The sequence below is a fragment of the Solanum stenotomum genome, chromosome 10 (assembly GCF_019186545.1).
Source record: "Solanum stenotomum isolate F172 chromosome 10, ASM1918654v1, whole genome shotgun sequence".
Lineage (NCBI taxonomy): Eukaryota > Viridiplantae > Streptophyta > Magnoliopsida > Solanales > Solanaceae > Solanum > Solanum stenotomum.
In genome coordinates, this window is record NC_064291.1 from 53,782 (window position 1) to 68,003 (window position 14,222).

The following is a 14,222-nucleotide window of genomic DNA, read 5'->3' on the forward strand; positions in this document are numbered from 1 at the left end:
TAATTGTGATAATATCAAGCGATAACTTATGCCAAAATTATAGTGTTATCTTTATCTCGCATTCAGGGGAATAACAAACGTGGGATGACTAACGGCAGGAGCCCCTAAAAGACAAAGAAAAAATTGTACCTAAATGTATTTAAAAGAAGTTTTGGGGTGGCTAATGGAATTTCTGATTAAAGACGGGGTAGATAGATCGGATACTACAAATTATGTGAACTGTCAACTCTGTTCTCTTACCTGTCGTCTTCTTCTCTGAAAACCTCTGTATCTCTGCTAGAAAACCCCGAAATTGCCTTAAGGATCACATCGTTGACCCGATTTCGACCCGGATTCAAGCTCCGAAAATGAATGACGCCGATGTCTCCAAGCAGATCCAGCAAATGGTTCGATTCATCCGCCAGGAAGCAGAAGAAAAAGCTAATGAGATTTCCGTTTCTGCTGAAGAAGTAAGACCTATATTGAATTTCAATTTAATTATATCTGTATTGAGCATTGTTCCGATTCATCATCGGATCCAAAAATTGAAGTCAGGCAAGTGTGAATAGTGCTGTAGTCACTAATTTTTGTGATAAATTATATGGTACTTTTCAGTAATTTCGAGTTATATATGTTGTTCGAGTCTAAAAAAGCACTTTTTAGAAAGCTTGACTATTTGAGTTCTGCATCTAGCATTGTTTTGAGTTGAAGGCGGATCCAAAATTTGAAGTTCGGAGTGTTATTTGTGATTATAAGTGTAGAAGTATAGTACTTTTCGAATTTTTTTGAAAGTAGTTCGACTCTAAAAAGTTTTAAATGTGTACTTTTCAGAATGTTTTGACTATCTATTTTCTGCATCTAGCATTGTTCTTTGTCAGAGCTGGATCCAAAATTTAAAGTCATGAGTGTGAATAGTGAAGCAAGCATTATTTGTGATAATAAGTGTAAAGGTATATGCTTTTTAGAAAATTTCGAATTAAATATGTTGTTCGAGTCTATAAAGTTTTAAATGACATTGTTTGGAAAGTGGCGAGTGTGAATAATGCTGCAGTCACTAATTTTTGTGATAATAAATGTAATTATAGGGTGCTTTTTATAATCTCCAATTATATATGAGGTTCATAAAAAGCCTTAAAATTTGGATCTATTGTCAATAATTTTTGTGATAATAATTGTAAATGTATGGTACTTTATAAATTCTCCAATTATATATGTGATTCGTCTAAAAAGTTTTAAATCTGTACTTCTCAAAAAGTTTTGACTATCTAATTTCTGTAACCAGTTCTGAGTCAGTGATGGATCCAAACTTTTATTTCCGAAATGTGATAACAAGTGTAAAGATATTCATACTATTTGGAATTTTGAATTATATATGTTGTTCGAGTGTAAAAAGTTCTAAATATATATATTGTCAAAAAAACTTTTTGTATTTAATTGGAGTTGAAATGTTTTAATTATATATAGTTTCAGCTAAAAGTAGCTGTGCTTCTCAATTCACAGAGAGATAGTTGGATCTGCCTATTTTTGGAGTTCCTTTTAAGGTAATTAGAGAAATAATGGTCTTTGGATGTGGTTATTTCTTAGGAATTCAACATCGAGAAGTTGCAGCTAGTGGAAGCAGAGAAGAAGAAGATCAGACAAGAGTACGAACGCAAAGAGAAACAAGTGGATGTTCGCAAGAAGATGTAATTTTTTCTCATTTGTTTTGGTTCGTTGTTGTGTTATTATTTTGTGCTTTACGTCAAATTGGATTGAAAAAAATGTTCTTTGATTTTATGTTTGGGAATTCATATTGCTGGTCAAATGCTACAATTTGATTTCTGTTAGCCATCAAAATGCCGTTGTGCTCTAACTGTGAAGAGAAGATATTCAGTAATACTATGACTGTAACAGCAATTTGATTCGTTATTTCGTAACTATATAAGCTATCACTTGATTTTGGATGAAAATGATTACTTTTATTTGGCGTCTTAGCTTAAGATTTTAGTTTGCAGCTTAAGACTACCTCTTTATCTTTTAGAATATCCAGGTTTCTTCTTGTGTTGTTCATGCTTGGTCTGGAACATCATGGATGTACTTTTTCAGTTGGTTTTGCTGGGTATTTCTGAAGTACAATCATTGTGTATTATTTGGAGCTTTTGTAGTGTTGTACTCTGCTACCATTAATTATTAATACCTTTTTTAGTACTTCTTGTTAGTTAGGATATAGTAATTCTTTTTGGAACAAGCCATATGGTTATATTTGGTCTGAAGTTGATTTCCTAGCGACGTTCTTTTCTGTAGACTGTAGGAAGCCAGATCATGTTGAACTAGGTCTGAAGTTTAAATTTTTAATTGCTATTGTTTTGCGAAAATTACATGCTATGTGATTCAGCTTAATTATCTAATTTGAACTGCAATTGGCCGACACGGTCTTTAAAGTTTCTTCTTAATGTACTTCTTGTAGTGAGTACTCCATGCAACTCAATGCCTCTCGAATCAAAGTTCTTCAAGCTCAGGATGACTTGGTTAACACCATGAAGGAGGCAGCAGCAAAGGAGCTCTTAAATGTTAGCCATCATGAGCACGGCATCATAGATTCTATTCTTCATCACCACCACGGCGGTTATAAGAAGCTTCTGCATGATCTTATTGTTCAGGTATGATGGACGTTAATCTACACGATGTTCTCTTCTTCTTTTTTCTGGACTTCATGAATTAAACTATGAGATCTTAGAAACCGAGTAGGAATATTATAGAAGATATAATATGTGTAAGTTGACCAATATTAGTCATCTATTGATGTGGTCATAAGCATCATGTTATCTGAGCTCTTAGGCGCCAGATTATGAATCCTTATTTGGTTTTTATGGCATTTACTGTATTTTACAATGGGATGAGAATATGAAAATTGTGAATATCACTTGCTTCAAGTTTGTACTGGGTCTTAAGTCTAGGACCCTATTAGAATCATGTTATAGTTTTAGTTACCAAAATATAATTGGATAGTATTAAAAGGAACTTTTACTGGTACCTTACCTTCATTCTGGATACTTCTAAAATTGAGGCTCAACTTCAACATAATCTAAAATTGTAGCACTTACCCTCATGGTAATATGAAGCGTGCAATTTCTTCTTTGCTAGTAGTTAAATGTCTAGAGTGCTATGACCAAACCCAATTCTATGATTAACAACAAAATTATTGTCTTTTATGTTGTTTGTGACCGTAATTGGCTGAACTGTTCATGGTGTCTGGATGGCTTACTGAATTTATTATTGCTTAGTCTTTAGGCATGATTTGAAACCAACTCTTTCTGTTGCAGAGTTTGCTTAGGCTTAAAGAGCCTTGTGTCCTTCTGCGTTGTCGGAAACATGACGTACACCTGGTTGAACATGTACTGGAGGGAGTAAAGGAAGAATACGCAGAGAAGGCAAACGTCCATCAACCTGAGATCATAGTTGATGAAATCCACCTTCCTCCTGCTCCATCACATCATAATATGCATGGTCCATCTTGGTAAGCTGCTCTATTACAACCTTACTTTCATGAGTATCTGTTGGTTGGATTCCTTTCTTTCTCTTGTTTTGCGTGTTATTGCTTTTGGGAGAAATCAGCGTTCTGAAAAATCACGTAACTCCTCTTACCTACTTCTCTCTCTTTATCCCCACAGCTCCGGAGGAGTGGTGTTGGCTTCTCGAGATGGGAAAATTGTGTGTGAAAACACTCTTGATGCCAGATTGGAAGTTGTGTTCCGTAAAAAACTACCAGAGGTACTTCCTTCTGCCCTTTCCTTCATACTTCTCAGATTTCTGTGGTCTGGTCTTGCCAATTCTTTTGATTTTTGTTCCTCCAGTGTACGTGATCTACTGCTCGAGTTTTAGCTGTCTATCCATCTCTTATTATTTAAAAAACTTATTCAGATGAGTTACAAAGTGTCTTGAACTGTTCATTGTTTAACTTGATATGCATTTTAGAGGATTACTATTTCTTATTCGTGATTGATCTCTATGGAATAGCCTTTTGCAGCTCAATTCATTGACATGTTGTACCTTTTAGCTATGTGGTTTAATATTTGTACTGTCATCTCCTTATCATTTTTGTCCACTAAATTTAGTTAATCTGGGTCGAGGGCAGGTCAGTTGTTTAATAATATTTGTCGAGACTTTCTTAAATCTTGAAAATTAAAATAAAATATCTGTAAGGTAATATTGGTGCTTGACCCGTTTAAGGTCACAAGCTAATTGAGACTTGAGACTAATTAGCTTGTCATCATTTGATCAGTTACTTATATATATTATTACGCTTAATTAGTTGATTTTTTTGTTGCTGTCCTGAATATTGCAGATCCGCAAGTGCCTATTCGGTCAGGTTGCTGCTTGAGCAGTTGGAAGCTTTTCCTGTGTTTATCCCTCTTCGTTCATCGCTGTGTGGATTCTGAATTGGTGAAAGACTGAATTCAAATCATCATCCATCGCTTTGCTTGTGTACTATTATTTTATTTTCTCCAAAAAGACTTGTTTTGCAATTCTGGAACTGTCTCGTTTTCTTGTGATTATTTCATTTGGGGGCATTGCAACAAAACTTGTGTTGAGTGATAATTCTGTACTCTAGCACTGGGCTTGGGCAATTTTTTGCAGTATAATGTATGTCAATAAGCTTGATTTATCGGTTGAGACAAAGTTATTGTGAGTAATATCCCTCTGTGTAATGTGTAGTTAAAAATCTATGCTACTCAAGGAATTGTTCCAACAATTCTTTGATAATAAAGTTGTCGAGTTGGTTAAGCAAGAGATTTCAGGTTTGAAACTTCATGCATACTTTCTCGGTCGATCTCGTCTACAAGGTTTGTTTAGTGCGGTTTACTTCTCCTTTGAGAACAAGGCCTGCCTAGTGTGCAGCTGAACACATTTTTCTTATGTTCATAGAATCATTTAATACATAAAAAGTAAGATCTTTTTAAAAATACGACGTTTTAATTGCTACTTAAATTTTATCACATCATAATGGAACGACAGCCACTGTCTATAGGTGAAGGGATGAAATCCCCGACAAAGGCCTATGATACGTTAAGGAAAAAAGTAGATTGAGGTTATGAAGTCACTTAGCCCTATGCTATAGTAAGAAAAAAAGTATTGAGGTTATGAAGTTACTTAGCTGAATATTATACAAACGGAAAGATGTTGGTACAGAGTCACCTCATTTGTGGATATAAACTAGGTTATAAAGAATAGAGTCTTAAACTATGGATCGAGATTACATTAAAGAACAATAAAGCTTGACTGAGAAAAGTCTAGAAGATCGATTCAATAAAGAAAGTCTCTACATGAGAGGTCAATCCTATTTTCATTGTAATGACGCGTTTGATATGGTCGTGTCATTACCTTATATTTTCTATCATTTTAACTTCATTGCTTATTATTTAATAATTTTATTTTATCATTTATCCTACTTTTTTTTTTTATAATAACTCTGCCATGTATTATATTTCCTTTATAATATTGCAGTTTAATATTCATATTAGACAAATTAATTCGGATTAGCCTTGCAAAACCATTAAAGGGAAAACTCAAACAAATTTCACAATTAGCATTCTATGTTACTTATGTCTTCTCCACCCTCCAACCCTCTCAGGATGAAACGAAATGTATAATGGTATCAATGACTACAATCTACATTGTTAAGGAAGAGATAATTGTGACAATCTTGAAATAAAGAAATTTAGGATAATTGATACACTTATCTTGTTTGAGCGCTCGTGAGACCCTCCAAAAATAGTGCATTTTTAAGATTTCAATATGGTTGCACTTAACATTTTTGGAACTTGTGAACAACATATATAACTTCAAAGAACTTCTTTAATAACAACACAAAGGGCAAAAGGAAAAACAAGGGAAATATAACATATTCAGAAATTACAAAGTGCACTAGCAAGTAAAGTTAATTCTATACACTTAACTGTTTTCTAACAAGGCAAGTTGAATATATCTACGACAAGTTAAAATACACTAATAGTATATAATATGGGAGAAAAAACTTGCAATAATCTCACCAATGACGTGGGGTTGTCTTAGAGGACAGAGAACATAGTCGAGGACTCGAGTAAGTATAAGCACCAAACATATCTGTATAATTGAAAGTGGAAGTGCATAGTCCATTGTTGTAAAATTGCTTGTAGGCGAATTCAAGATTTAATTTTTAAGAAATAGAAATTTTTATAGTGGAAATTATTTATTGATAAACTCAATAAACTCTAAGATACATTGTCTACTACATGAAAATAGCTAATAACAAACTCTTAATTTATAATAGTACGAAACCTACTTTGATGAGATATAGGAAAACCAATTTCTATATTACTTTTTGACTAAACGTATTATTTTAGATATAAATTAATAAATACCAAATCCTAAAAATTATTATTAGAAAAAGAAGGTGTTTAAAATTAAAAAAATAATACTAGTATTTAGATTTTGACTCATTAAGTAATAATAATGGTATTTTTGGATCAAACTATTGATGACAAAGAATATTTTTAGAACAAATTATTAATTGAGGATATTTTTATTCAATGTTGCATATATAGTTCAAAAACATTTGAAACCATATTTCGTAAAATCTATATAAAACCCACTATCAAAAACAATTACGATTTATCATAAACTAAAAATTCCGACTCCGCCTTTTAGATTCAGAAAATGATGAAACCCTGTTAGGGAGTGAGCCGTCCACAATGTAAATATAAATTAGTTGGATCAGTGAATTCCGAATAAAAAATAGTTTGATTCTTCATGTATCCTCCCGTCACTATTTTGACTCATTTAGTTATCTACCTAACTTCTACTTGAATTAGTTGGAATAAACCCCAAACCCTATAAATTTATGCATTACCTATTGTAAACTAGGCATAATAAATAGATATACATTTAATTTGGTCACAATTGATAATTAAGCATTCTAATTTTGTGAATACATATTTAGACATCTTAATTCATTTTCACTGTGTCTCGTGGACATTTGATACTAACGTGACACATATATTTTAAAGGATTCTAGATGAAATAAACCTTCATTTGAATTGATGAAATAAATCAGATCATTTCCCCCTCAAATATAGAAGTCATCTATATTTAACCAAAAAATATTTGTCATGTATTTATTGGTTTGATATAAATAGTGGGTGCGAGTACTTTTTTTTTCATATATATATATATTATTTTGTATGTGTAGATACATGGAGTATGAGTTGGTTAATGTTTTAAAAATTTTAAAAATACAAAAGAGTTATGCAACCATGAAGAAAGGGAATGTGCATTGGTATGCTACATTCATTGCAAATATTTTCCAATAATAATTGAAGATAGTCAACTTCATGGAAATAATGCTAATAATAACTCTTTTTTCCCTCTCTTTTCAAATCAATTGACTACAAAGTAAGTAATCAATTTAAAACATCTTTATGATCCAATAAAATTGGAGTGGATGTTTCTAAAACATTGAATATTCAAAGGTGGTGTCTGGAAATGTTAGAGGTACAAAAGCTATTTTCAAGAGATATTTGGTTCAAATAACGCGTTCAAAATAGTTCGTAAAAAAAACAACTTAACAAATTTTAAAAAACATTGTATAGCATTCAAAGAGGAATAACAACAACAACAAAATAATAATGTGATAACTAAAACATAAAAATAACAGATATATAGTAATAAAACTCAAAAGATAAGAAATTATGAGAATATTGCTAATACTACGAGTGAAAACATACTAAACGCCATTAAAAAGCGTTACTTATTTTTTTTAAATGAATATTAAAAGCCATAATTCTTCTAAAAACAACATTAATATCTAAAAGTCTATTTTTTTTAATTTCTTAATTGTTCTATTCCTTTTTTCCTTTTTTGGGTGGCTTTGCTTGTGTTGTTAATTTCCACATGTTTGATTTGTCTATTTTTGACTAATTAGTAATTAGTGGAAATTTAATTAATTTCCTGTTTCCCCTTAATTGTGTATTTTTTTTTATTTGTTATAAGTCTTAATCAACAAATTTCTCTATTTTCACTTATCTTAGTTAAAAGCAAATTTCCTCATTAGTAAATCCATTGATATTAAGTACATATTGCTTGTAATCCATATTGTTCAACCTTTTTAATTACTAAGTTTTGTTAAAAAGAAAATGATTATTTTATGTGAAAGTAAATATTTCCAGATCCATCAAGTTAGGGATGTCTTGGGTAGGTGTGATCAGAAATATATTTGGAAATTTGAATTTATAAGATATAATTTCAAAAAAAAAAATTATTAGGCTCTGAATAAATTAAGTGATTTTTTTTTAAAAAAACTTAAATATAGGATTCTGATCAAAGCTATATGGGATACATCTTGTTGAACTCGTAACTCGAATTTTAACTTTGTCCCTGTGATTCCTCTATATTTAATTTGAGGTCTCAAATTTGAATATGAAAAAATTCCTAACAAGAAGTGTTTCCACTTTTAATGAATTCTACAATGTATCTGGTATAGTAGAAATTATCATATATATATAGTAGACTGGTCTCCCTCTCACTCCTATGTATCTGGTATATCCTAGATACATGTAGATCACATCAGATACATATAGTGATACAGATAAATGTATCTAGCATGATTTAGATGTATCTGAAATGGCATAATACTAGGGGTGTAGCTACCTGATTGGACACCCTTCGTCGGAAATTACACTGTATTTATAAGTAAAATGATACTTTTAATGGTTAAATAACACATTTTGGACATCCTTGAATAACAATAAAGTTTCTTAGCTCAATGGTTTTAGTCGTTCAGCTCAAGCTAAGTCCTTTGCAACCTGATGTGCGGGTTCAAATCCCCTAAATATGTTATTTGACTTTTGTTTTTTCTTTTATTTTCATTTTCATTTAAATAAAATTTAAAAGTAATTATTTAATTTAAAGTTAATAAGAAAATCCTATTTATTTATTTATTCCATAAAATTACTAAAAGTGAAAAGGCTCCATATAGAATTTCTTTTAATATAACTCGTTTGATTCTTTATTTTTCATTTCTTATTGTTAGTCATCCGAAGTTCGTGAAATCTTGAAGCATAAACGTGATTTCACTCTAAACTGAATTTTCTCTTCTTTTTTTCTTTGTTTGTTTACTCTATCAAATAAAAGTGAACATTAAAGCTAAATATTATGTATTTTGATTGTAAAATTTTTGATATATTTTTTAATTAAAAAAAATAATCATTAATGTTACGTAGTGCGATTTAGTAAATTTAAGTGCACCCATTCAATAAATTATTTTTATTAGCTATTAAATTTTTGGACACCCTTCGTAAAATTTCTGGCTACGCCACTGCATAATACATAAACATCACTCTTAACTTGGCGTCAGCTGACAGCTATGACCTTTAACTTTGGGTGTGCACAAGTAGACACTTAAACTTATATAAAATTGAACAAATAGACACATTCGTCCTACATGACACCCTACATGGCAATTTTGTGTCCTACGTGGCATCCTACGTGTATTATGTCATGTAGGACACGTGTGTCTACTTGTTCAATTTTATACAAGTTTAAGTGTCTACTTGTGCACACTCACAGTTGGAGGGTAAATGCCATGTTTATGTATGTCATTTGAAATACACAACTAATAACAAATATACATGTAGCTGGGTGTATCTTTTTAATATATGATAAAATACGTAATTATTTGAAAAATATAACTAATATTATATATACCATTTCAAAATAAATGAATTGTTGAGTCTTTTTTTCGTAATTTAAAATAAGTAAATTGTTCGAAGTTCAAAAGAGTCGGTTGGAAGTTTTTCCAATCATGGGCATGCCAAATTCATGGCACTATACAAAATGGAAGGGGTTTGTGCTAATTGACTTAGCCATCAATTCCACACTCTTTGGAAAAGAGAAAGTTTCTCTCTCATCTCCTTTGTCTTTTTTCTTTTTTTCTTTTCATAATAAATAAATCTGCTCAATTCCTCTTAAATTTTAAGAAAAATTATTGTGCAGATTCAACTTTCTCCAGCATTTCAGGTTTCTCTCTTCCCCCTCCCCCTCTATATAAAGTCAAAAAAATATATCGTATATATAAGATATGCTTAGTATAAGAACAAATCTCTTTTTAGAAAATTACAAAATTTTAACTTATTTTCTAGTATTTAGTAAGTAAGCAAAAAAATATTATTCAAGAGTATATTAATATGTAAACTAGCAAAACATTATAGAGATGAAATGAGGTGGAAAAGTGGGGTCCAGGAGTGACAGGGAACGAGATGGTGGGGTTCTTATCGTTGGATGAATGAGGAAGAAAACTTCAAACCTCACTTATGAAATTTATTTTTTCTATTTTCATTAGAGAAGTAGTGTCAACCACTCTCATATTGTTAGAAATTATTCCCTCCGTCAATCGAATTTATGTGATAATAGCTGACACGAAAAATAAGAAAGAGAGACTTTTAAAGAAAGAATAAATCATAAATATCTATATGACTAGATAAAATAAATATTTTAAACTTAAATTATTATTATTATTATTATTATTATTATTATTATAATGTTAAATGTCCATTAATTTTTTGTATGTTTACTTATTTGATCGGTTTACAAAATGCAAACTAAGAAGTTTAAAGTTAAATTATTATTAAAAAATATTTTTTTTTTGGACTAACTAAAAAAGAAAGAGTGTCACATAAATTGAAACAAATAGAGTACTATATATAGATTTTTTTTTTCCTTAAATTGACTAAAAATAAAATAATGACACAAATTGGGACAAATGGTAAAAAAATAATCAGAATAATAATATTTACAATTATTTTGCACGTCATGAAATTGAATTTGCATAGTAAAGACAAAAAGAACTTACGATAAATACACCATATGTTATTTACTCTTTTGCCCCTGCTTTTTCCTTAAGTCTATAATTACATGTGTTTTTTTATATTAAGAAACCAAAATTGTTTAGGATTAGATATTAGTTTGTTAATTTATTTGATCCATATCTAACTAGGATTTGCCTAAAAATAGGAAATATGTTTTCCAATATCTAGTCAAACTAGGTTTCGTACTATTATAAATAGTCATTATATTACTAGCTAAATTCATATAGTAAAAAAGCATACTAAACAATTTATCGTAGTTTTATGAAATAAATATCTTCCTTCGTTTATTTTTCTTGAATAGTGTTTCAATAGAGTCTTGTTAACATCAAGAAAACATATTGTGATTTATAGAAGACGTTTTTATTAAATCTTGAATCTGTCTGACAGTGACGAACAATTTTACAACAATGGCATGTCCAAAACCTATGAAAGCTACATCTAATGGAATATTCCAAGGGGATAATCCATTGGACTATGCACTTCCTCTTGCGATTGTACAAATATGTTTGGTGCTTGTACTTACTCGAGTCCTCGCCTATATTCTCCATCCTCTAAGACAACCCCGCGTCATTGCTGAGATTATTGTAAGTTCCTTTCTCCCCTTTTATACTATCAGTGTATTTTAACTTGTCGTAGAAATATTCAACTTGCCTTATTAGAAAATAGTTAAGTGTATAGAAGTAACATTACTTGCTAGTGCACTTTGTTTGTCTGAATATGTTTTGGTTGTTATAGCGAGATGTTACGTTGTTACAAAGAATATGTCATGTAATGTAACATGGAAAATCGGTTCAAAAATTATTTGGACGTTATGCTGAAATATTGTTATAGAGAAGTCTGACGGTAGATTGATCTTGATTTTGGCAGGGAGGGATTCTACTTGGTCCATCTGCACTTGGCAGGAACCTGAAGTATCTGAATGCAATATTTCCACCAAAGAGCCTCACAGTGTTGGATACTTTAGCAAACTTTGGCCTCCTTTTCTTTCTTTTCCTTGTTGGGCTCGAGTTAGATCCAAGGTCTCTTCGTCGTACTGGCAAGAAAGCTCTTAGTATCGCCCTCGCGGGGATTAGCCTTCCTTTTGGACTAGGAGTAGGTACTTCATTCATTCTTAGAGGAACTATTGCTAAAGGTGTTAGTCAAGGCCCTTTTCTTGTCTTCATGGGAGTATCCCTTTCAATCACTGCCTTCCCTGTCTTGGCGCGGATTCTAGCTGAGTTAAAGCTCTTAACGACTGATGTTGGTCGAATGGCTATGTCTGCTGCAGCCGTGAATGACGTGGCTGCTTGGATTCTACTTGCACTTGCTATTGCCCTTTCAGGTACTGGTCATTCACCTCTTATTTCACTATGGGTACTCTTGTGTGGGACGGGATTTGTCCTGCTTTGCATAGTCATTGTTCCTCCGATATTCAACTGGTTGGCTAAACGTTGTCTTGAGGGTGAACCGGTTGATGAGTTATACATCTGTGCTACACTTGGAGCCGTGCTGGTTGCAGGATTCGTTACTGATGCAATTGGTATTCATGCCTTATTCGGGGCTTTTGTGCTTGGAATTCTTGTACCAAAGGAAGGGCCTTTTTCTGCTGCTCTGGTGGAAAAAGTTGAGGATCTTGTTTCTGGTTTATTCCTTCCATTGTACTTCGTCTCCAGTGGACTGAAGACGAATGTAGCTACTATTCAAGGGGCACAATCATGGGGTCTTCTTGGTTTAGTCATATTCACATCGTGTTTTGGAAAGATTGTTGGCACTTTTTTGGTCTCGCTATTGTGCAAAATGCCTGTTCAGGAGGCTGTTACGCTTGGTTTCTTGATGAACACTAAAGGTCTAGTGGAGCTTATTGTCCTCAACATTGGTAAAGATAGAGGGGTACGTTTCATTTAGATCGACTAAAGTACTTTTTATCGGTTTTGAATTTACTTCTTGTAAGCTTACATTGTTTCGAATGTTCTATCTTGCAGGTACTGAATGATCAAACATTTGCCATCATGGTTCTGATGGCACTCTTCACAACGTTCATCACGACCCCTATAGTGGTATCCATGTATAAGCCAGCTAAACTGGCTATAACCAAGTACAAGAACAGAACGATCGAGAGGAAAGACACGAGCAAAGAACTCCGAATCATGACCTGTTTCCATAGCAAGAAGAACATTCCCACAATGATCAATCTCATGGAGGCTTCTCGAGGTACTGCAAAGAAAGAAGGACTCCGCGTCTATGCAATGCATCTTATGGAGTTGTCTGAAAAATCTTCAGCAATTCTGATGGTCCACAAGGCAAGAAAAAACGGAATGCCCTTTTGGACAAAGGGAGGGGTATCAGATTCTAATCAAATTGTTGTTGCTTTCGAGATGTTTGAGCATCTCAATAAGGTGTCTATCCGACCTACAACTGCAATCTCTCCGATGAATACCATGCACGAGGACATCATTGCTGGTGCTGAGAGAAAGAGGGTCGAAATGATAATTCTCCCGTTCCATAAGCATCAGAAGATTGATGGACATTTGGAAACAACGAGAGCTGATCTTAGGCATGTGAACCGGAGAGTTCTTCAGCACGCACCTTGTTCAGTTGGTATCTTGGTAGACCGAGGATTTGGTGGTGCATCTCATGTATCTGCTAGCAATGTTGATTTCAAAGTAACCATCTTGTTCTTCGGGGGTCATGATGATCGCGAAGCACTTGCTTATGGTATGCATATGGCAGAGCACCCTGGCATTAACTTACTCGTGGTTCGTTTCCTAGTAGACCCTGAGGTTGCTGGAGGGAGTGTCACGTTAGATATGGACCAAACTTATAGCACCGAGGCTCAATCCAAGGATGAAGAGTTGCTTACCGACTTAAAACACAAACTTTCTAAGAACAGGTCGATCAAATATGAAGAGAAGTTAGTAAAGGACGTTGCAGGTACTACAGAATTAATTTGTGCATATAACCGATGCAATCTGTTTCTTGTGGGAAGAATATCTGAGGGTGAAGTTGCAGCAGCATTGGATAAAAAGAGTGATTGTCCAGAATTAGGTCCTTTAGGTAACTTGTTAACTTGTCCCGAATTTTCAACTACAGCATCAGTTTTGGTGGTGCAACAGTATCGAAACGAGTTATCTCAAGATTCAATCAATTCCTTGAAGGATGGAGAGTTAACAGAAGGAGAAAGTGATTCAAACTAAAAAGTACAAAGTAGTTTCAAATGTTCGAGTTCTGTAGATAGTAAGTGAAAATACTGACTCTCTTAAACATAGGAAAAAGTAGTAGTCACAATTAGTTTGTACTCTTAACATATTTAGAGTTGGTTCATTTCCCTTGTTTTTCCTTCTGCTCTTTTTGTTATACATGTTGTTCGGAATTTCTAAAAATATT

At 32.8% G+C, this 14,222-nt stretch overlaps 2 protein-coding genes across 2 annotated transcripts; both read left to right on the forward strand.

The window, feature by feature from the left end:
- The first annotated feature begins 223 nt into the window (after window positions 1-223).
- On the forward strand, window positions 224-4,745 carry LOC125878236 (V-type proton ATPase subunit E-like). The gene is made up of 6 exons (XM_049559445.1): window positions 224-449; window positions 1,564-1,664; window positions 2,426-2,618; window positions 3,282-3,475; window positions 3,630-3,729; window positions 4,304-4,745. Exons 1-6 carry the CDS (start codon window positions 348-350, stop codon window positions 4,337-4,339), a joined length of 726 nt encoding a protein of 241 aa, XP_049415402.1. The 5' UTR covers window positions 224-347; the 3' UTR covers window positions 4,340-4,745.
- LOC125841548 (cation/H(+) antiporter 18-like) lies at window positions 4,685-14,032 on the forward strand. Its single transcript, XM_049520699.1, has 4 exons — window positions 4,685-4,802; window positions 11,247-11,443; window positions 11,727-12,728; window positions 12,821-14,032. Exons 1-4 carry the CDS (start codon window positions 4,685-4,687, stop codon window positions 14,030-14,032), a joined length of 2,529 nt encoding a protein of 842 aa, XP_049376656.1.
- The last annotated feature ends 190 nt before the right edge of the window (window positions 14,033-14,222 follow it).

What these genes read in the sequence shown, in the direction of transcription:
- LOC125841548 (XM_049520699.1), top strand. Translation starts at nt 4,685, where the DNA reads ATGCTACTCAAGGAATTGTTCCAACAATTCTTTGATAATAAAGTTGTC. An exon ending in CGGTCGATCTCGTCTACAAG is followed by an intron (nt 4,803 to 11,246) that starts GTTTGTTTAGTG and finishes TCTGTCTGACAG; the next exon opens with TGACGAACAATTTTACAACA. An exon ending in ACATTGGTAAAGATAGAGGG is followed by an intron (nt 12,729 to 12,820) that starts GTACGTTTCATT and finishes TCTATCTTGCAG; the next exon opens with GTACTGAATGATCAAACATT.
- LOC125878236 (XM_049559445.1), top strand. Translation starts at nt 348, where the DNA reads ATGAATGACGCCGATGTCTCCAAGCAGATCCAGCAAATGGTTCGATTC. An exon ending in TTTCCGTTTCTGCTGAAGAA is followed by an intron (nt 450 to 1,563) that starts GTAAGACCTATA and finishes GTTATTTCTTAG; the next exon opens with GAATTCAACATCGAGAAGTT. An exon ending in TGCATGATCTTATTGTTCAG is followed by an intron (nt 2,619 to 3,281) that starts GTATGATGGACG and finishes TTTCTGTTGCAG; the next exon opens with AGTTTGCTTAGGCTTAAAGA.